At 34.2% G+C, this 24,654-nt stretch overlaps 1 protein-coding gene across 3 annotated transcripts in view; it reads right to left on the minus strand.

Moving 5' to 3' along the window:
• Positions 1-24,654, minus strand: part of BRIP1 (BRCA1 interacting helicase 1) — a 189,322-nt gene that overhangs the window by 78,694 nt on the left and 85,974 nt on the right. For all 3 annotated transcript variants that reach the window (XM_044248524.1, XM_044248523.1, XM_044248522.1), the window contains exons 11-14: positions 22,974-23,128; positions 20,132-20,297; positions 19,894-20,034; positions 15,626-15,787 (exon numbers count right to left, since the gene is read on the minus strand). In XM_044248524.1, the coding sequence (XP_044104459.1) occupies positions 15,626-15,787; positions 19,894-20,034; positions 20,132-20,297; positions 22,974-23,128 (624 nt within the window). The remainder of the gene's footprint in view (positions 1-15,625; positions 15,788-19,893; positions 20,035-20,131; positions 20,298-22,973; positions 23,129-24,654) is intronic.

Raw genomic sequence — 24,654 nt, forward strand, 5'->3', positions numbered from 1 at the left:
AATGGTCTATAGCAAATTTTCAGTTTTAGATAACAGAATACTCAGATATATATAGCTTGTCCATTCTCATCGTAGATGACACTCAAATTACACATTTATACATCTTAATTACTGCTCCCCCCTGTCGGAGAAATCATGCAGATAACTAAAGACACACATAACTCAGCTGTTTTTTAAGTTCTCTTAAGTATCCCAACTAGGAACCTAAAAAGCAAAAAAACTTAGAGGAAAGTACATTAACACAGAGAAATCTCTCAAGTTTTAAGATTTATGTACATGAAAAATGTGAGGTAAAACTGTGATAAAACAGTTTACTTAGCTCATAGGGAGCATATACTATCCACATACAGAGAAACTAGCTCATATACAATAATATATAGATGATTTAATCTATTAATTGAAGTTTAAATCATTTGGATTTGTAAGATCAGATACTTTTTTTTAAGTCAGATCTCAAAAATTAAAAGAAATTTTGGAATGTTTATGCTTTATCTGGATATCATTATTTTATTTTTTCAAACTTCTTACAACCACTAGGGAGGCAATAAGTTCGAATGCAACCTAGTGGGGAAATTCTGCATTTGCTCAATGTCTATAGCTTTTACACAGTTCCAGATGTTCAGTACATTAATAATGCTCGAACTCAAAGCCTCTTTTTGAAACTTTAGAAAGTGCAAATTGCATTAAGACCTCCTTGCCCTCATTAATGGTATTGTTACAATCCCGGTCCTCTGGAAAATGTTTTTTGGCATGTGTTTAACTTTATAATATTGCCATTTACTCACTTTAATAGCCAGTACTCAAGTCTTAATGCTTTTAATAGGCTTGCCTAAACAGACTACCATCTTTTGTAATCTTTTTCACATAATTTATTTCATAGGTAAAACCTGTCATATTTTTTCCATCTGAAGATGATTCTTCACTATTCACTTCATGAGGTACTGATATTAAAGAAATATTTATTTTCTTTTAGTCACTCAATATGTACCTACCTATAGGTGGCACATGTTAGGAATAAAGTACAGTTCCTTTTAAATAGTAATAAAAAAGAAAAATAAAGTAGTAGCGATTTTTACAACTTTTGAAAATTATAGTAAAAACAGGCATATCCTTAATTCTTGCTATATTCAAATGTAAAATATGAGAAAACCAAAAATATAAATATCTTTTGAAACACCAGATACTTGGTGATATCTGACTCAGCATCTTCACCTCAAGAGACTGGCTTGGATTTCAGAATCAAACTTCCAATCAATATAGATGCAATGAGTAATGCACTGGGAAGAATATGGAGAAATACTGTCCTAAGTGAAAGTAAGTAAGATTACTTGTAGTTGTTGGTTATCTAAATGGAAATGAAAGGTCCTACAGTCCTCTGTGACAAGGAGTATTCCCTTTCATAAATTTGTTAAGAGTGAGGACTCTGAAAATGTTAGAGCTGCACTACTGATACTGATATGTTTATTTACAGGGTCACTTATTGATACATTCTGATAAAAATATGCAATAATACTTACAACATAAAAAATTTCAAATAAAATGGAATTTCAGAAATAACTCCAACATTTCCCCACAACAATCTACTTTGTTATCTCTTGAAAACAGTATTTATTTATTTATGGAACAAGTCACAAACTCTCTAAAACATGAATTCTGAATTTCTTTTCACTGAATCTACATGGTTGATTCATCAGTGTCTGAAATAACCAATGTATTTATTTGACCAGTTTTGCAGCTTTAGAGTCAAGAAGTATTGGCTTAGTAAGTGTTGGCTGAAATCAGAATGAAGAAATCTATTTATCTATATGTTTCACTCCTTATCTGACAACAAGATTAATTGCAGGCAAAAAAGGTGGTGGGGGTGGGGCGGCACAGAGGAGGGAAAGGGGGAACAACACGATTTGTTTTCTATCCCTCTGTTAAAAGGCTAATAATTAAAGTAGACTATAATGTGGTCAGCACATTTGAACTATTAGAATCTTGGTAGAGCCTAGGCTGAGAGGAAAAAATGAGTAAGAAGCAACCACCACAGGACACCTGGGTGGCTCAGTGGGCTAAGCGTCTGTCTTCCGCTGGGGTTGCGATTGATTCCAGAGTTCTGGGATCAAGTTCTGCGTCAGGCTCCTTACTCAGCGGGAGCCTGCTTCCCTCTCTGCTTGCCTCTCCCTGTGCTTGTGTTCTCTCTCTGACAAATAAATAAATAGAATCTTTAAAAGAAGAAAGAAAGAAAAAGAAGAAGCAACCACTACTAAGTGCTTTCAGGTACTACCAACCTGAATCTGCAGTAAATCTGTTGCTGTAAAACCTGAAGATGAAATGCTCTAGGAAAAAAACTCTACCTTAAAATCTAGTGTAGAACCATCCCCCCACACCATTCTTAAAATATAATGTGTAAGTGCTATTATAGGTATATGTGGCTAAGCAGAGGAAAGAGTGACTAACTTTGCCTGAGGGTTAAGGATGGCTTAATAGAGTAAAGCTCTGAGGTGGCTATAGAGCATAGGGTCTCTGGATAATAAAAAAGTGAGAGTGGATCTCAAGCAGGCACAAAACTATGAACATGACTGCTGCATAACAAATTACTCACAAACGTAGTGATCTAAAATAATACCCACTTTTTAAAATAATTCTTTAAATTGCAGTAAAACATATATAACATAAAATTTACCATCTAAACCTTTTTAAGTATATAGTTCAGTAGTGTTAAGTACATTCACATTATTGTATAACCAATCTCCAAAATTCTACTTACCTTGCAAAACTGAAAATATACCCCTTAAACAACTCCTCATTCCCCACTTCCCCTTCCTCCCCCAGTCCCTGGCAACTACTTTTCTACTTTCTGTCTCTATAAATTTGACTACTCTAGGTACCTTATGTAAAGGAAATCATACAGTATTTGTCTTTTGTGACTGCCTTATTTTACTTGGCAAAATGTCTTCCAGCTTCATTCATGTTGTAGCATAAAAATACCATCATTTTTTAATCTCAGTTTCTGTAGATTAGAAGTCTAGTGGGGCATCTGGGTGGCTAAGTTGGTTGAGCACCTGCCTTCGGCTCAGGTCAATCCCAGGGTCCAGGATCAATCCCTGCATCGGGTTCCCTGCTCAGTGGGGAGTCTGCTTCTCCCTCTCCCTCTGTTTGTGTGCTCTTTCTCTATCAAATAAATAAAGACAATCTTAAAAGAAGAAGAGGAAGAGGAAGAAAAAGAAGGAGAAGGAAGAGGAGGAAAAGTTGTCCAAGTACAGTACAATCAGATTCTTGCTAGGGTCTCATGAGGTTAAAATTAAGGTGTCTGCCAGGGCTGAAGTTCTCATCTGAAACTTGGGTTTTCTTCCAAGGTCACCGGTTGTTGGCAGAATTCATTTCCTACTGGCTCTAAGACTACTGCTCCCGTTTTCCTGCTACTTCTGGGCAAGGATGTCTCTCAGCAACTAGAGGCCACCTGTAATACCTTGCCACATGCTCCACTCCTTCCACCAATCAGTTTACAACATGAATATTTGCTTTCAGGCTAGATCGTGTCTGACTTCCTCGTCTGCAACCAGCTGCAGAAAACTGTTTTCTGAAGGCTTGTGTGATTAGATAAGGGCCATCTATATAACTCTCCCTATCTTAAGGCCTACTGATTTCACAGCCTAGGTAGCAGTACCTAGATGAGTATTTCATTGAATGGGAGAAGAAATGTGCCAATTAGGAGCCAGGAAACTTAGGGGACGATTTTAGAATTCTGCCTACTACATATATGTAGGTATGAAAATGCATGGCAGCTGACGGCACTTCTAATAATACAATGTAACACAAAAAAAGGTATATACAGTATGGGGGAGTGGAGGAGTAAGGCTGAAAACCAGCCAAGGCTTCTAGGTAATGCAAAGGATTTTGGGCTCTATCTTTCAGAAAACAGGGAATTACTAAAGCTTTTTAACCCCTGCTATACTATTATGGTCCAATGGGCTCATTTTTCATTTCTCAACATTTCTAAGTATTTGTAAGATAATAAATTTCAAATAATTTCATCACTATTTTCTCTCAGAGGACTACCAAAAGAAAATTTACTTAAAACAACAACATTGTATCTTGCAATTACTGTACAGGTTAACTGAACTCTTATAATACTAGGATATATTATGGGATCTTACTGATATTATTTTTCCTGCATCTTGAAACATTCAGCTATTTCATTATCCTGCAAATTACCCATCACTACACCATCACTACGCCAATTATTCCTAGTAATGTTAAAAAAAACTAGAATAAGAAAATAGATTAATAATGGCATTATGTAGGATGATGTAATAATAAATAAACTGTCATTCTTTTTTCTTATTGTGTTACTCAAAGTATTATATCATCTTTTCAGAAGGTATAAAGGAAAATTGAGGACAATATTCATAGTCTGTTTTTAGCTTTTATTGAACACTGCTGAGAACCAAAAAATTTTCATTTTCTGCCCAAAATGGCAAAAAGAAGGAAATTAACAAAGGAAGATGTTTCATAATTACTAGATGAGTAAAAGATAAATGAAGAGACAGAGAGCAGCACTCCAACTCTAGTGACAATGATGAAGTTGGATGGTGTAAGTTAAATCTCTATGACTCTTCAGATAAAAATATCCTAGATAAAAGTTCTCAAATTCAAGAATTAATGAGTGGTCAACATATATCTGAGGACAAGAAGGAATCATGGTATTCTCAACAAGTTAATTACTCAGCAGGAAGGACTTCATCATACAATATTTTGTGACAACACTGACCGTCCCTTCCCATCTCATTGTTCTGAAAAGACATATGACATTGTATTTGTACACCAAAATTTATTTGTAACAAAGAGATTTTTTATGTCTATACTCTTGTTAAAGTCCCTAATAATTTTTAACTATTCCTTTATTCTTCTATAAATTATTCCTACAATGACTTATATGTATCTATGAAACATCAAAGGAGAGCACATCCAGAAAAGTGGGTTTAAAACTAAGAAGCCTCCTTCCCTTGTGTATAATCTGCAGAAGAAAAAAAGATAAATATATGAAGTTGACCTCATTCACACTATATGAAACTATAACGGACACAAGTACATACTGTGAATTGTCTTAAATATAGCTATACTAAAGCTCCCACCAAAACCAAAAGTAATAATAATATTTTAAACTAAATGTAATAATAATAATAATAATAAATAAAAAAGCTGTAACTACTTTTGCTGGTATACTGAGGGTTAAACAAGAGAGTAACATGATCAGTTTGGAGAAAAACTGATGAATGAAAGACTAGAGGGAGAAAGACCACTTAATGATAACTGAGTTCAGAGAGAGGATCAAACTAAGACTGATAGGGACGCCTGGGTGGCTCAGTTGGTTAAGCAGCTGCCTTCGGCTCAGGTCATGATCCCAGTGTCCTGGGATCGAGTCCCACATTGGGCTCCTTGCTCAGCAGGGAGCCTGCTTCTCCCTCTGCCTCTGCCTGCCATTCTGTCTGCCTGTACTCACTCTCTCTCCCTCTCTCTCTCTGATAAATAAATAAAATCTTAAAAAAAAAAACTAAGACTGATAGTCGAAATATTATAACATTTAATAAATGAATGTGAAGACAGCCACAAACTGGAAGAAAATATTTGCAAAAGACACAACAGATAAATGACTATCATCCAAAACATACAAAGAGCTAGTAAAATTCAATAATATGAAAATAACCCAATTAAAAAATGGGTCAAATACTGGAACAATCATTTCACCAAAGAAAAAATACAGATGGCCAATAAGCTTATGAAAAGACACTCACATCTTAGGACACCAGGTAGCTGCAAATCAAAACAAGATACCACCACACTCCTGTAAGAATGGCCAAAATCCAAAACACTGACAACACCAAATGCAGACAAGGGTATGGCGTGAACAAGAAATGGTACAGCCACTTTGAAAGATAATCTGGTCATTTTGTACAAAAGTAAATATAATCTAGCAATTGTACTCCTTGGTATTTATGCAAACAAATTGAAAATTTATGTCCATACAAATACCTGCATACTGATGTTTACAGCAGCTTTCTTCATAATTGCCAAAAACATGGAAGCAACCAAGATGTCCTTCAATAGGTAAATGGATAAATAAACTGGTACATCCAGACAATAAATAGTATTAAATGCCAAAATGAAATGAGGTAGCAAGACATGCTAAGACATGGAGGAAACTTAAATGCATATTAGTAAGTGAAATAGGCTACATATTATATGAATCCAACTATAGAACAGTCTTGAAAAGGCAAAAGTATAAAGACAAAGAGATCAGTGGTTGCTAAAGATTGGGGGAGGGAGGAATGAACAGGTGGAACAAAGGATTTTTAAGGCAACGAAACTACTACGCATATTATAATAGTAGATACATATTATATATTTATAAAAACTCATAAAATGTATAATACCAAGAATACACTAATATACACTATGAACTTTGCATGAATGTCAATATAAATTCATCAAGTATGATAAATGTACCACTCTGCTGAGGGATGTTAATAACATTGGAGGCTATGCAAGTGTGGAAATAGGAACTCTCTGCACTCTCCACTCAGTTTTTCTGTGAACTACTTTAAAAAAATAAAATCTATTAAAAACAACAACAAAAAAGGATTACATGACCTACAGACTTTGCTACATTGAGCTGCTCTATCTGTTCAATCTTTTCCTTGATATTTTTCACATCAAAATCTGTCATGATACCATGACTTTCTAGTTATACCATCTTTAAGCGAATGTTAATCTAACCCGGGCAAGTGAGGCAAATTTTACCTCAAAAAATTCAGAAATAGCCCTTTGTTCCAAAGCAAATACCAATGCACTGGTATTGAATTCTAACCATTCATTCTCCATGTCCTGTAGAAACTGCCATGTCTTTCAAAAGAGTTTTAAAATGTAGTAACCCTTGGGCATCCGGCACCTTAAAATTGAAGTCAAGAGACTGAAAAAAGTCACATCTATAGTTTGCATTTGTTGTATTACTTGAGAATATTCAATTCTAATACAAAAAGCAAGAAACCAAATGGATGGGCGAAATTCACAAGATGTTCAAGCCCTAGATAGAAGCTGGAAACCCATAAAACACATTAAACAAATAAGCATAGCATACGCATAGGCACACAGATGGAAAGGGAAGGATGGATCAAGTAGACACTAAATATTCAAAATATATTAAATATATCTGAGGCATATGAAACACTCAATATTCAAGAACGCTTAATTCAGCCATCCATTCTTGACACCCATCCTGGCCCCACATATCTTCTGCCCAAGAAAAGTAAATGTATACATGGTTGCCCAGCAGGCTGATTGGTGACTACAACTATGGCCAAGTGCACTCACCCCTACTTTCCATAATAAAATAAGCATGAGCATTAGCTTTGAGCACTTTCCATTATTATGGCACCTTACTCAAACCTCATTTTTAGTCTTTGTAACCATGCCATCTGTACGGAAAACTGAAACAGCAGAGAGATACAGATGAGACATACAAACACTGTATAACCCAGGATTTAGGTAATGTAGTCCTTCCAAACACTTGTACTCTCACCTTTTTTTTTTTTTTTTAAAGATTTTATTTATTTATTCATGAGAGGCAGAGGGAGAAGCAGACTCTGCACTGAGCAGAGAGCCTGATGCAGGACTTGGTCCCAAGACCCTGGGATTATGACCTAAGCCAAAGGCAGATGCTTAACAATCTGAGCCACCCAGGTGCCCCATTTGGACTCTGTCCTAAATGTATTAACTAACCCTCAACTCCATCCCCTTGCCTCTTGTTGTGGTTTTAAATTTATTTAATAAACTATGTGATTTAAGCATTTTAATGTGGGTTGTCAGCTTCTCTTTCCCATTACCATTGGGAGAGCCTGCCTAATAGGCAATATTTGGAGGCTACCATTGTATCAAGGCGATTCCTACCTGTCAACACCCAAATCACCTAAATTCAAAAGCTGCCAATCTGAAACTGTCAGCCAAAAAGAAAAATCCATTGGTTACTATTACGAAGATTAACTATAGATGGATATTAAAGATTGTAACCAAGACAAATGCCTGGGGCCTCCAAGTTTTTCTATCTCATATTAAATTCAAAGAAATTGCTTTAATACGGATATTGTAAAGTAAATTAATCATGAGTTAAACTTAACCAATTTGCCTGTCATTTCACCAAAGTGCTTTCTATATCTATGCTCTCAGCCATGGAAAATATAGTTTAGAATCAAGGTTAGAGAGTGGGGGATACACGAGCAGTTTGAATGCAACTTCTAGATTTACTGCTTGACCCTTGCCTCTTTGAGCTAGAAATCTACCCAGCCATCCTGACTCTAATTAAACTTAACTTCCCTGCTCTTATTCTCCCTAGATTTTTCACTTAAAAAATTATAATCGATATATTTTTATAAAGGTCCTTTGAAGCCAGATATGACAAACACACACATATTACTTATAGAGAAATGGCATGAATGACTATATGCATGCACACACACACACACACACATAAAGCAAAAAGCTGGTTATTTAAGTAGCTACTTTCCAAATGATCTCCTACTATTTTTCAGAACATTTGATCACTAACTCATTAGAAGCCACTTTTCAGCATACCCCTTCCTAATAGCTCTTATGTCTACCTTCCAAGGATAATAGTTTACCTCACAAACAAAGCAAAATGTGAAAAGCAAATATAAATACTGATATACAAATATATAGGTATTCATATAAACCTGTATATTATTCTAAATAAAGAGACCAAATTAATAATTATCAGATCAAATATATATCATATATCAAACTCTAGAATGCTAGCTATTATGAAGATAGAACTGGGCCAGAAAATCAAGAGTCCTAAGGCACGTGCTTTCATTAATTAAACATATGACCTTGGCCAAGTAATTTGAGTTGTCTACTCAGAATATAGTATGTGCCCAATAAATGTTTGTTAAGTAAAAAAAAAATCGACGAAGGAATGAACAAAAGAATGAATATTGTTTAATTAAAAAGAGAAATTGTTTTTTTAGCAAAGATTTTATTTATTTTTGAGAGAGAGAGAGAGAGAGAGAGAGAAAATGAGCAGAAGACAGGGAGAACCAGGCTCCCGGCTGAGCAGGGAGCTGGAAGTAGGACTCAGTCCCAGGACACTAAGATTATGACCTGAGCCGAAGGCAGACACTTAACCAACTTAGCCACCCAGGCACTCCAAAACAAAAAATTCTTAAGAATTACACCTAACCTCAAATAACCCCAAAGGCCTCAACACCATGAAGATTCTTTCTACTTAACATTGTGGAAGAAATATTCCTTAAAAAGGCGCGGTTGATTACTTAAAATAAGGCAAATCCATAATCTATAGAAACTTCAAGCATCTAAATAAGAAAAAAAATAGTTTAAATGGAATAATTCGGTTTCTCCTTCAGATTAAATGCAATATAGCTTAAAAATGAGAAAGACGGGGGTGCCTGGTAGCTCAGTCATTAAACTGAGTTCTTTAGTTCTTTAGTCATTAAGCTAAAGTTCTTTCACACAGGTAACCTGAACTCATGATTATAAAAATATTTTCTATAGAAAAAAATTAAAAACATAAAACTAAAAAAAACCTTTTTCTATGGCTTTGCTAATATGATCCTCTCAGTCTAAAATACGATCTCCACTACCATATCCACCACTGCAAATCTACCCACCTTTTTTTAACACCCACTGAAGTAGCATCTCCTCTAGAAAAGCATCACGGATTCATTCAATCAAATGTGTTTTTTTCCTGCTCTTAACTCCTTATCACTTTTATCTTCCTAATGATTATAGATTTTGTCAAATACCATAGAGATTTGTATATAATATATTTGATACTGCTACCAAAACTGAAATCATCTGGAAGGGATAAAAGAACGAGAGCTCTTGTTCATTTCTGAATCTTCAACAGGGCTTTGCAGTCCTTGGCATGAAGTACACATTCAGTAATTATTTCCTCAGTGGATCCAGTAGATAAAAATAAATGTGAATAACATTACTAGATTTCCCAGAAAGATCTTAACTGTAATATAAGCAAGTTTCTCAATGTAAATAATTTTGGTATTTTTAAAAATTTAATTAAGAATATTAAAAGTTCCTTCTCAATACAGAAATAAATATGCAGGGATTAGAATGTATTGATCTATGGTACAAATCAGAGATGTTAGCTTGTAGTTCTAAAATATCTCGGATTTTAGACACAATAAGGAAGACCTGGACCAAGGAGAATTAATATCCATCGATTTATGTGTCTATGGAGAACTTATTATGTGCCAGTCATGATGCCTTTGCTACCTGACTGCATTTCACAAATCTCATTTTACTTTACTCAATCTTCTCTGCATATGCCAAAGAAGCAAATCCTGATCCTAATGGCTCTTCTTAACTCTTTTCTTACCCTGATGATTTACCCCTGTGTAGGAAGAAGTCTAAGATAGCTTCCAAGACTTCTGCCCTCTGTACACACTCTGTATAAACTTCTCCCCTTCACTCTGAGTGAGATAAATGTGAATAATAAGATTTCACTTCATGATTGGGTTATATTATGTAGCAAAGGTAGAAGGACTTTGCAGATGTGACTAAAACCAACCTCAACTAGTTTTGAGTTAATCAAAAGGGAGATTAACCTGGGTGGACCTGACTTGATCAGGTAAAATCCTTAAAAGATTATTGTTGTTCTGAAAAGAGACACCCTTGTTGGCTTTGAAGAAGTTGCCATGTGGTTGAGAGAACCACATGCCTAAGACATCAAGGCAGCCTCTATTTCAACATTATAAAGTAATATATGAAAAACCCACAGCTAACATCACACTCAATGGAACAAGTCAGGGATGTCGGTTTGTACCCCTTCTATTCAACATAGTAGCTTCTATTCAACATAGTAGTTTAAGATCTAGGCAGAATAATCAGGAAAGAAAAAGGAAATAAAAGATATCCAAATTGTAAAAGATATCCAAATTGTAAAGGAAGAACTAAAATGATCTCTGTTTGCAAAAGATATGATCTTATAAAAAGAAAGCGAAAGATTTCCCATCCCCAAACCCACCAAATATAAAGCATATAAAGCAAATGAATTCAGGCAAGTTTCAGGATACAAAAATCAATGCAGAAAAATCAGTTCTCTTTCCATACAGCAGCAATGAACAACTGGAAAAGGAAGTTAAGGAAACAATCCATTTGCAACAGGATAAAAAAAAATACTCAGAAATAAATTTAACCAAGGTTAAAGAGTTGTACCCTGAAACTACAAACATTGCTGAAAACAATTAAAGAAGACATAAATAAATGGAAAGACACCCCATGTCCATGGATTGGAAGAATTAATAACATTATTAGTAATACCACCAAAACAAAATATAGATTCAATGCAACCCCTATCAAAATCCCAACAGCATTCTTTTGCAGAAAAAGAAAAAATATCAATCCTAAAATGCACTAGGAATCCTGAGGAACTCCAAATAGCCAAAGCAATCTTGAAAAAGAATAATATTAGAGGATCTACACTTCCTGATTTTAAAACTTACTGCAAACCCCTCAGACTGTGAGGGGTTTGAAGTGGCGGGGGGGTGGGAGGTTGGGGTACCAGGTGGTGGGTATTATAGAGGGCACGGCTTGCATGGAGCACTGGGTGTGGTGAAAAAATAATGCATACTGTTTTTCTGAAAATAAATAAATTGGAAAAAAAAAACTTACTGCAAAGTTGAAGTATTTGAAACAATAATGGCATGAGGATAGATTTATAGACCAAGGAAAAAGAATAGGAAGTCCACACTTAAGTCCTTGCATATGTGGTTAATGGGTTCTCAAAAAGGATACCAAGATACTTCAATGAAGAAAAGAGAATCTTTTCAACAAATGACGCTGGAAAAACCCGGTATCCACATGCAAAAAAATAAAAGAAGAAGAAGAAGAAGTAGTAGTAGTAGTAGTGGAGGACCCGTAGCTCACACTATATATAAAAATTATCTTGTGGTGCCTGGGTGGCTCAGTTAATTGAGCATCCAGCTCTTGGTTTCAGCTCAGTTGGTGATCTCAGGATGGCGGGATCAAGCCCTATGTCTGGCTCTACACTCAGCACAGAGTCTGCTTGTCCCTCTGCATCTGCTCCTCCCTGTGTTCTCTCACTCTCTAAAATAAATACATAAATAAATAAAATCTTTTAAAAAAATTATCTCAAAATGGTTAAAAGATCTAAACGTAACAACTAAAGTATTGAGCACTTAGAGAAAACATAGGGGGAATCTTCATGATATTGGATGTAGCAATAATTTTTTGGTTATGACACCAAAAGCTGAGAGAACAAAAGAAAAAATAAACAATTAAACTTGATCAAAATTTCACAATTTAAAACTTTTATTCATCAAAGAACACTACCAACAGAGTGAAAAGACAAAGAATGAAGATAATATTTATAAAGCATATCTCTGATAAGGGATTAATATATAGAAATATAAAGAACCCCTAAAACTCAACAACAGAAACAACAAAAACCTGATTCAAATATGAGGAAAGTACTTGAATGGACATTTCTCCAAAGAAGATACATAAATGGATAATAAACACAACAAAAATCACTAATCATTAGGGAGATGCAAATCAAAACCACAAGGAAATACCACTTCATACCCATTAGGATGGCTATGAACCAAAAAAAACAGAAGACGACAAATGTTGGCAAGGATGTGGAAAAATGGAAATCTTTATGCAGTGTTGTTTTCTAAATCTAAAATTGTACAGTTGCTGTGGAAAACAGCATGTTGGTTCCTCAAAAAGTTATACAGAATTACCATATGATACAGCAATACTATTTCTAAGTATATATCCCAAAGAATTGAAAGCCAAGGGCACAAACAGGTATCTGTATGCTGATGTTCAAAGCAGCATTATTCACATTAGCCAAAAGGTGGAAACAACCCAAGTCACCATTGAGAAATGAATGGATAAACAAAATGTGGTACATACAGAATATTATTCATCTATAAAAAATAAAACCCTGATAATACTATAACATGGACGAACCTTGAAAATATTATATTAAAGAGAAATAAGCCAGTTACAAAAGGACAAATATTGTATAATTCCGTTTACATGAGGTACCTATGACAGAAAGTAGAATAGAGATTACAAGGAACTGCAGGGAGGGGATCTAAGGAGCTACTATTTCATAGTTAGAGAATTCCCATTTGGGATGATGCAAAAGTAGTAGAAATGAACAGTGTTTATGGTTGCATAAATTGCGAATATATTTAACGGCACTAAACTGTATACTCACAGAACAGTTAAAATGATATATTGTATGTTATGCATGTTTCACAATTTTTAAAAAAGAAATAACAATAAATATTAGAGGAATAGGTCAAAGATTTGAGAAGCCTCTGAGGTGTAGGACTGAAAAGTGAGAAGTGAGGAAGGGGACTGCTGTTTTTCATTATAATCATTTTTTATTACTTAATTATGTGTAAGAATTACTTAGACAACAAATTAAACTTTTAAAGCTTAAATAAAGAAATTATAATAATTCAAAAATGAAAAACTAGAGAATTTTTTATATGTTTTATAGAGAATTAATATCCATGTGATCTATTAGAAGTCGATACAAATCAATAAAAAAGATATATATGGTACAAGGACAATAAATTAGAAAATAAATAAGCAAAACCCCCAGAGAACTATCAATCCCACTATTAATAAAAGAAACAAACTAAAACCAAAACAAAATACTTTTTGAAAGCTTATTTTCTGTATCTTCCCATCGTTTTTTGTTCAAAAGGTAGAAGCAGAAAAATAATCCATTTGTTAAGCCAATTGATAAATCTGCTAAAAAGTATACTTAAATGTTGGGCTCTGTAGTCACCCAATAATCATCAATTTCAGAAACTATAAAATTAATACTGTGCTAAATCTATTCCAAAAATTAAATTTAGGAGGTAACATTACTTTTATATTTAGAGTAGTTACTTTTCTCCTAACAAGTGATATATTTCACCTAAATATATTCAGAATTAGAATATATTCTTAAACTATTGAAATTGGCTAATGAAAATTTTATTATTTGAGAAAATAATAAAAGATACTAAAAGATGGTTCATTATTAAACAGTCTGTTTTTTCACTGTAACTTTTTCAATGGCAATTATATTATTGTCAGTTTTAATAACTTTATATCAGATTTGGTTTTCCTCTATATACACAAAAAATAGAAACAAACAAACAAAAGATACCAAACTACCTCCTAGCATATAAAGAATCATTCCTACAATGCCTTTGAAGCCTAGAATATGAAATCTTTCATTTATTCAACTGGGCATTTCTGGCTCACTTTCTGGGATTGTTACCGAGATTTTACTCTTCTCTAGTTCCAAGCTTTTTAGTTTTCCTTAACATAGCCATTTGGTGTAATAAATGCTCAGACTCTGGGATAAACATTGCTTTCTATTAAGAATTTTGAAGATGTTTATGTCCACTTTATTTTCGGATGTTCTTGTAAAAAAAAAAAAACCTATTTGATTCAATTTCTTCTGAAAGCAATTCTTTCAGTTTATTTACAGGAAGACTAATTTACTGTCTCTGTTTAACAAAGTATGTGTCTTAGTCTCCTTCAGGCTTCTATAACAAAATACCTCAAGATGGGTAGCTTTTAAACATAAGAAATTTATCATGTACAGTCCTGGAGGCTGGAAAATCCAAGATCAAGGCACCAGCGTGGTCAAATTTGGTGAAGGCCCACTTCCTGGTTAATAGCTGGCACCTGTTCTCTATGTCCTCACATGGTGGAAGGGACAAGGTTTCTCTCAGATCCTCTTTTATAAATATTAATCCTATTCATAAGAATTCTGACCTCATGGCTTAAGCACCTCCCTCAGGCCGTACTCCTAATATCACCATTTTTAAGGGTCACTTGATAAAGTCTTTTACTCTCAGGAATTATATGTGGTTTTAATGCTTTCAATATTAGGACTAAAATACACTATAGAACTAAATTTTACACAAGAAAATATTATTAAAAATCAGAATGACTTTAAAAGCTAGAAAAGTATCTAGCCAAATACATGAAGTAAAAAACATGAGTAACAAAGGAAGTCTGACTTTAGATTCAGATTAATGAAACATTCAAAAGTATCATTTATGGGGCGCCTGGATGGCACAGTGGGTTAAAGCCTTCAGCTCGGGTCGTGGTCCCAGGGTCCTGAGATCAAGCCCTGCATCGGGTTCTCTGCTCACTGGAGAGTCTGCTTCCCTTCTTCTCTCTCTGCCTGCCTCTCTGCCTACTTGTGATCTCTCTCTGTCAAATAAATAAATAAAATCTTAAAAAAAAAAGTATAATTTATGAAAGTAAAGAATGCTTTCCTTAAGCTATGAAAAAATCAAGCTGTCCCTAAAATAAAAATAATGTACACATAAACTGTCCTTATATAACTAACCTTGCTTGAAGACTTTTAATCTTAGAATTTCAAGTAAAACAGTGATTGAGCAAGCAATATCTTAATAAATAAGTAAAATTATATATGATGCTTAGAAAACTAATTCTTCTGTTGCTTCTGAACTCTGAAAGTTTATCATGGTAATCCCGTGTGATATTTTAAAGGCAAAAGAAAAAATAAATCTTTCCTTACCTTGTAAGATGGCAAGAAACACAAAATTCCTTGGTGCACAGTATGACACACAGATAACAAAAGTTCTCCCACTTCATCCTGGAACTCAAATGTTTCTGTGTGCTGGAAGGTAGCACAGAGATTCCGACCCTTGGGGCCCGACCCAATGGTGCCCACCCAAACCTAGAATATAAATATGTCATATTAGGGTCATGCCTAAACTACGTAAATTAGCATTTAGTTGAGAGCTTTAATTTTATGTATGTCAAAAGAAAATCAAGCAACAAGTTTAGAGGAAATTTATTTTTAAATTGTTGCTGTTTTTCAATTACCATTAATTATATATATATAAATATATATATAAATATATATAAATATTTATATAAATATTTATATAAATATTTATATATATTTATATATATATAAAATTTATAGAAATTTTACTTTAAGCAGACCACTTACAATAAAAGCAAAAACTTTTACTTATTCACTTCCTCAATAGCTTTACAAAACTAAGCATGTAACAAAATTTTGTGGGATGTGAACAAATTAAATGAGTAAATCAGAAATGATTCTAAACTCTTACAAGATGTACAATCTGCTGTAGGTAAACCTCTAAGACTCAACTATGACAAGAGCTATGTACATTCAATATTAATATACTTAACAAATTTATAAACTCATTGATGCTCAAAGATCTATAGTCTTAAAATATCAGAACCACCAAATTTTAGTTATTTGCAATTGTTCTACGTTCATATAGACCTAGCTTTTGTATACTTAATTTGACTAAGAAAAAGAAAAAACTTATTAGTAATCTAAAAACAATAAAGGCTTCAGATTGTTGAAAAATGTAATAGTCCTATATTTTCAAATGATGTATAAGACTGAGGTACATTTTGCAGGATGACATCTGATGGACACCAGTTTAACCAACTTTTAACTAAATGATTAACTAGTAATAAGACAAACTGATATTGTTTCTTGACATGAGGCAAGGGGAAGTAACAATATCACCTATATAGTAATGTTACCAAACTGCTTAACTTGAATCTTTTTTTTTTTTTTAAAGATTTTATTTTATTTATTTGACCACAGAGAGAAAGCACAGCAGAGGGACAGCAGGCAGAGGGAAAGGGAGAAGCAGGCTCCAGAGCAGAGAGCCCAACTGTGACCTGAGCAGAGGGCAGATGCTTAATGATTGAACCACTCAGGAGCCCCTAACCTGAATCTTATCAAGGAGAAACAATCATAAAATCCAGATTATAAAAGGGGCGCCTGGATGGCTCAGTAAGTTAAGCTTCTGCCTTTAGCTCAGGTCATGATCCCAGAGTCCTGGGATAGAGTCCCACGTCGGGCCTCCCTGCTCAGGGGGTATCCTGCTTCTCCCTCTCCCTCTGCCTGCCACTCTGGCTACTTATGCTTTCTATCTCTGCTGTCAAAAAATAAAATCTTCAAATCCAGATTATAAGACATTCCTCAAGATAACTGCCAACTTGAATTCTATAAAAATGTCATGAAAGATAAACAAAGACAAAAAAAGTCCAAAAACAGTTTTAAAGACTAGAGATATTAAAGTCAAGTGTAATACGTAATACTCAATTGGATCCTGGATCAAGAATAAAAATATAGTATAAATACATTTTGGAAATAACTCAAGAAATATAAATATGGACCAAAAATAAATATTGCACCAATATTACATTTCTTGAGTATGATCATGGTATTGTGGCTATGTAGAATTATATACTTGTTCTTTAATTAACGATTTATTTATTTATTTGTGAGGCAGGGAGAGAGAGTAAGAGAGAGAGAGAGGGAGAGAGAGAGAGAGAGAGAGAGGCAGAGAGGCAGAGAGTGGAAGGGAAAGAATCCCCAAGGCAAGCCTCACATAGGGCGCATTGGGTATGAGGCCTGCCTGGGATTCTCTCTCTTCCTCTCCCTCTGCTCCTCCCCGCCCTCTCTAAAAAAAAATAAAATAAAATAAAACAAAAATATATTTTAAAATAGAAGAACTCGAGGCGCATGGGTGGCTCAGTGGGTTAAAGCCTCTGCCTTCAGCTCAGGTCATGATCTCAGGGTCCTGGGATTGAGCCCCCTGTCAGGCTCTCTGCTCAAGTGGGGAGCCTGCTTCTCTACCTCTCTCTCTGCCTGCCTCTCTGCCTACTTGTGATCTCTGTCTGTCAAGTGAATAAATAAAATCTTTAAAAATAAAATAAAATAGAAAAAATCAAAAAAGCCAAGAGTTTATTCTTTAAAAAGATTAACAAAAGTGATAAACTCAAACTGACACTGATTTTTTTAAAAAAAGTAAAACCAGAAAATACAAATTGACAATATCAGGTAGGGAATAAGGAGAACATGACGGCAGAACTCACAGATATTAAAAAGATAACAACACACTTGACAATAAAATACAAATTTTTAAAGTTGGGGGAAATATTATAATAGAATTCAACTGAATAATTAGCATTTTTCCTATTATGACCCCTTGACATAATAGGTTAAATGGGCTTTTGTGTACTAGATTGGGAACATAAAGCCTGTAACAATAGTCTTATGAGAAAATATATGTTCATTTTGTTAATGACTTCCCATATTTATTTGGACCTCTAAAAAAGGCAACTTAAAACTACAGAACATAGAGAGCACTTGTTATAATGAGCACTGGGTATTCTATGTAAGAGCTGAATCACTAAATTGTACACCTGAAACTAATATTACACTGCATGTTAACTGGAATTAAAAAAAAAATCTTTTAAAACTGTGGAACGTGGGGCACCTGGGTGGCTCAGTGGGTTAAAGCCTCTGCCTTCGGCTCAGGTCATGATCTCGGGGTTCTGGAATCAAGCCCCCGCATCGGGCTCTCTGCTCAGCAGGGAGCCTGCTTCCCTTCCTCTCTCTCTGCCTGCCTCTCTGCCTACTTGTGATCTCTGTCTGTCAAATAAATTAATAAAATCTTTAAAAAAAATGTGGAACTTGAAAGTGTGTATACACATACACACACACACACACACACACACACACACGCCTTCAAAAGGAAAAACAACAACAACAACAACAACAATGTGCAATGAGATATCTTTTTTTAAATTTTTTTATTTTTATTTTTTTTTGCAATGAGATATATCTTGCACCTGTCCGAATGGCAAATAAAAAGATGAGAAATAAATGTTGTTGAGGATGTGGAAAAAAAAAATGTGGAACATATATTTTTTCTTCACTATTGTTTGTAGCAATGTCTCTAAATAGGAGCAGTCTGGCACTCCAGAAAGCACAATTCTTGGTTATATAGGAGCTTAACATTCAAGGTCCCAACCTACTAAATATTATTAGTTCCTCACAAGTAATTGTGAAAACTAAAAATGTCCCTACACATACACCTTGGTTGAAAACAACAGCTTTATGGGACATCTGGGTGGCTCAGTCAGTTGAGCATCTGACTTCAGCTCAAGTCATGACCTCAGGGTACTGGAATCAAGCCCAGTATCAGGCTCTGTGCTCTCCCCCTTCCCCCACTCATGCTCTTTCCCTCTCCAATAAATAAATAAAATTTTTAAAAAGAAAAAAAAAAAAAACAACAGCTTTAAAAAGAACTAGAAATGTGTTAGGTGAGCAGATGCTAAGTATGTAGCATCATAAAATTACTTCATAAGAAGAAGCATTAAGTAGATTGACAAATAACAATTCATATGTTCCTAGGAAATTAAATCACATTTACGTGGTATTGTTATAAAACATTAAAATCTTAAGTTATAGGACTCATGAGAGTACTTTTAATTCATTTCAGATATTCAAACATATGCTGAGTACTTGCCATATATATATATATATATATGTATGTATGTATGTATGTGTATATGTATATATATATGCCAAACACTATTGTTCGGTATTAATCTAGGTGCACTGGAGGACTGGGGACATAAAAAGAATAAGGATATACCACTGTCTGTTGGAAAAGAGAAACACATGAACAAATAATTATGCAATAGGAACTATGGCAAACACATTAAATTTTTTTGTTTTAATTCTCATTTTTAAAAACCTAAAGCATACTTAAATGAAGAAACTGCAATATAATCTTTCCATCAAAAGTGTCTATTTTTACTCACTGAACTGAAGGAAAGCTATTTATCCATATTTCCTTCTGTTGGCATTATCAAATAGCTGACAGATTTTTCTTTTGTTCTATCAGGTTATGTTAGTATTTCAGGTACCTTCTAATTTTCTTTATATAAAATTATATTGCAGCAAAAAGACTGAGAGGCTTCACAAAACATACTAACCTGTGAGTTATTAATGACATGATTAGCCTCTAGCTGGATAGTAAATGTAACACCAAGTTCCGAAGAAAAGGATTTCATTGGTGATAATGTCCCAGATGTCAAAACAATTGTCCAAACTTTGCCATTAATATCTGAAAAGGCCTAAAAAGAAACAATATTAGATACATAAAATCTTCTTTACAAGTGTAAAACATTGAGCAAAATGACAGAATTTTCATTTACAACATGATAGGCTTACCACAGCTGGATTTAAGCACCAAAAGTTTAGCACATGAACTGCAGTTTTCTGTCTTGAACGTTTCTTATTTTTTGCCAGAGCAAAGAATCCATTTTTATCTGAAGTATCAATCTGATTTATCCAAGAATAAGTCTGTTGAATAGCAACTTTATAATCATCTGCAAATCTGGATGAAAATAAAATGGTAATTAGATGGCAAAACTTTATGAAACACATAATGTCCCAACTACATAAATATAAAAACTGACTGAATTAAAACCAAATTGAGAGTCCTGGTATTTTCCCACTCAAAGATAACACCTGACCCACCAACAACCCCACCGCTAATTAAATTCAGTAATTCTGATAGAAAATGAGCCATTAAAACTTACAGTCAACTTCCTCTTAGAGCTTAGATATTATCTAAACATCCATCCCTTAGCATTTACCATTCCCATGTTCAAACAATACATAAATCAAGGGAAAACCAGAATTAAAATCCAGGTCTCCGAAATCCTAGTCTAGAGCTCTTTGCACTCTGTGTTACATTATCAGTCACGAAATAGATAACAGTTATCCTTAAAGAAACTAAACAGTGGGGCGCCTGGGTGGCTCAGTGGGTTAAGCTGCTGCCTTCGGCTCAGGTCATGATCTCAGGGTTCTGGGATCGAGGCCCGCATCGGGCTCTCTGCTCAGCAGGGAGCCTGCTTCCTCCTCTCTCTCTCTCTGCCTGCCTCTCTGCCTGCTTGTGATCTCTCTCTGTCAAATAAATAAATAAAATCTTTAAAAAAAAAAAAGAAACTAAACAGTGGATTATACTTTATTACTTTTTCATTACATGAGAAAATTGAAAGAATTTTTACTCAAAGTTTTAAAAGTTTAGGAAACTAGTTATAAATTTTAAGTTCCTTTATAATATGGGTTTCAGTCTTCATTAACCTTTAATGAAGGTATTGATCTCTGTGATCCCATCCAACTTAAAATTTCTTTCAATAAAAGGCTATGCACACTTCAGCTTAAACAGATTAAAATACAGTATTCTCTACCATGCCTTCACAACAATAGTGACTGTTAAGAGACATCAGATCTCAAAGTTCAAGTCAGGGACCCTACAATCCTTGGAGAGAATTTTATAAAGGTACTGGGAGCTAAAAACTATAAAACATTTAGAAGAAAACATGGGGGGGGGTTGTGCCTGGGTGGCTCAGTCAACTAAGCATCTGCCTTCTTCTCAGTTCATGATCCCAGGGTCCTGGGATTGAGCCCCTTATCAGCGGGGAACCTGCTTCTCTCTCTCCCTCTGCTGCTCCCCTGCTTGTGCCCTCTCACTCTCTCTGTCAAATAAATAAATAAAATCTTGAAAAAAAAAAAAAAGAAGAAGAGAACATAGGGGAGAATTTTAATGATACCAGATTTGGCCATATATACCAAAAGCACAAGCAACAAAAGAAAAAATAAACTGGACTTCATCAAAATTAAAAAACTTTTGTGCATCTAAGGACACTATCAGAGAGTGAGAAGACAACCCACAGAATGGAATATATGTGTAAAACATATATCTGATATGGATTAATATGTAGAATATACAGGTAACTTTTACTACTCATCAACAACAAAAAACAACCCAATTCAAAAATGAGCATAGTACACGAACAGACATTACTCTAGTGAAGACATGTAAATGGACAATAAGAACATGAAAAGATGCTCAACAACATTAGCCATTAGTGGAGGGTAGAGTAAATCAAAACTAAAAGCTACTACTTTATACCTATTAGGATGGCTATTATTCCAAAAGCCAGAAACAAGAAGTATATTTGACAAGTATGTCAAGCAACTAGAAATGCTGTGCATAGTATGGGAATCTAAAATGTCCAGTTGCTATAGAAAACAGTATGTTGATTCCTCAAAAAGTTAACAGAATTTTCATATGATCCTGAAATTCCACTGCTAGGTACTTACCTGGAAAAACTGAAAGCAGGGACTCAAACATACTTGTACATCAATTTTCACTACATCATTATTCACAATAGACAAAAGGTGAAAATAATCCAAATGCCCATCAACATAACAAGGGATAAACAAACTATGGTATATACATACAATGGAATCTGACAATATTCAGCCAGAAGAAGGAATGGCATTCTGATATATATTACAACGTGGATGAACCTTAAAAACATTATACTAAGTTAAATAAGCCAGATGCAAAAGAACAATTACATGATTCCACTTTGTAGGAGATACCTAAAAGGGGCATATCCATGGAGAGAAAAGAAGAGAGTTTACCAGAGATTGTGGGAAGAGGGAAATGGGAAACATTATTTCATGGGTATAGAGTTCCTGATAAAGTTCTGGGAATGGATCGTGGTGATGGTTGCACAACCATGTGAATACACCTAATGCTACCAAAATGTACACTTAAAATCATCACAATAGTAAATTTTATGTTATGTATATTTTACCATAAAAAATTGGAACCAGATAGTACTATAATTCAGTGAAGGATTGAGTGAGGGGAAATAGAGGCTTTACACAATAAGAGACTTTCTGACACTGAAGAAATGTATCTAAAACTATCCTTAAAACCTAAATATTTAAGTTCAGTCATGCAAAATTATAAATTTAATACTGCATTAACTAAAAAATGTATTTAAAATATACCTACTTTTTTATTTCAATACTCATTTTTATCTATAAAAACTAATTTCAATTGATCAAAGTCTGTACCAACAAATAAGAACAATATTTATACCACTTCTTTACAATGAACCTAGGTACTCACACAACCTAAACACATGTTGGCACCCAATAAAACTAATATTTTTAGAAGGGAAAATACAAGTCATATATATTTACTAACCTGCTATTTTGCCTAAAAAGATAGTCAAACACCATAAAAAGTCCTTTGAGCATTATTTGAGTTGATGCACTAATAATCGGTACTACTCTTGCCTCCTCTTTACCATGAATTGGTAAGACTTTTTCTTCTTTTTGAAGGACAGCAGAAAAATGTCCCTATAAAAAATTACCATTATTAAGTACATTGCAGGAAATGGGAAGAGGAAAACAAACTTCTGAAAACCATAAAACTCAAATGAAGTATATATTGAAATTTTAGGCAAACATTGTTAATATACAAAACAGTATGTTTTAAGTTCCCACATATTCCCTCAATTGGCACCCTATACAAAAGTACCTCTTTAAGTCTCTTATACCACCAAACATACATTTTACTTATGCATTCTCATCAATATAGTTATATCATAACTTTTTATTAAGCCATTTATTTTTAACAAAATTGTGATTATATATATTATTATGGCTAACCCATAATTATATGTGCTTTCTTATATAACATTTACTTTTAACTTACTTTTTTTAGTGTTTATGCTTAAATCAACCTTTTTAATAAATTGATTATCACTTGTTAAAAATAATAGATAGATAGATAGATTGCCATATATTCCCAAATTCTCTTCAAAGTCAAAGACACTTTAACAGTAAGTAATACATTTAGGAGCTTCATTACTTCTTTAGGCAATCAGTGTATTATTTAGTGCCCTTCAAAAGTAATGAACTAGGCATGCCTGGCTGGCTCACTTGGTGTATCATGCAACTTTTGATCTCAAGGTTGTGAGTTCGAGTCCTATGCTGGGCATAGAACTTACTTTTAAAAACATAAAAACAAACCAAAAACGGAAAAAAAAAAAAAAAGTAAAAAAGGACTAAATAAAAATGTATCAAATGGTTTCTCCAAGAAGAGCTTAAAAGATTTGATATACACGTAAATGCCTGAATTACCTCCAGGTAGTATACCAATGATGAGAATAATATGACTACATGACAAGAAAAAATTTTTAAATGACTCAAGGAAACAATACATGCTACATACAAAATGTATACTAACTGGCTCATTTGTTTTCAAGTGGCACTTAAGCTTTAATGTTCTGAAGTCAGATAGCAGTGACTGTTGCATAGTTTTGTGACTAAAAACTACTGAATTGTATATTTTAAAGGGTATATTTTATGGCATGTGAATTATATTTCAATCAAACTGTAAAAAAATTAAAATAAAGAATTTTAAAACAATACAGTAGGGGCATCTGGGTGGCTCAGTGGGTTAAGCCTCTGCCTTCGGCTCAGGTCATGCTCTCGGGGTCCTGGGATTGAGTCCTGCATCAGGCTCTCTGCTCAGCAGGGAGCCTGCTTCCCCTCCTCTCTCGGCCTGCCTCCCTGCCTACTTGTGATCTCGCTCTCAAATGAATATATAATCTTAAAAAAATACAGTAGATATATTACTAAATGATGTAACGCTAATAACCTAGTCTCTTTCAAATAGCAATAAGACCAGGATGCCTGTTTCATTGCTTGTGATAAACAATGCACTGGAAATTTAAGCCAACAAAGAAATAAATAGAATGTGATGGAGTTGGGAAGAAAGAAAATAATCATTACTTATAGACAGTATCATTACATAGAAGATTTAAGAATCCACAGACAAATCTGAAATAGTTGAGCAAAGTGATTGGCTGCAATATAAA

The sequence above is a fragment of the Neovison vison genome, chromosome 5, assembly GCF_020171115.1.
Source record: "Neovison vison isolate M4711 chromosome 5, ASM_NN_V1, whole genome shotgun sequence".
Taxonomy (NCBI): Eukaryota; Metazoa; Chordata; class Mammalia; order Carnivora; family Mustelidae; genus Neogale; species Neogale vison.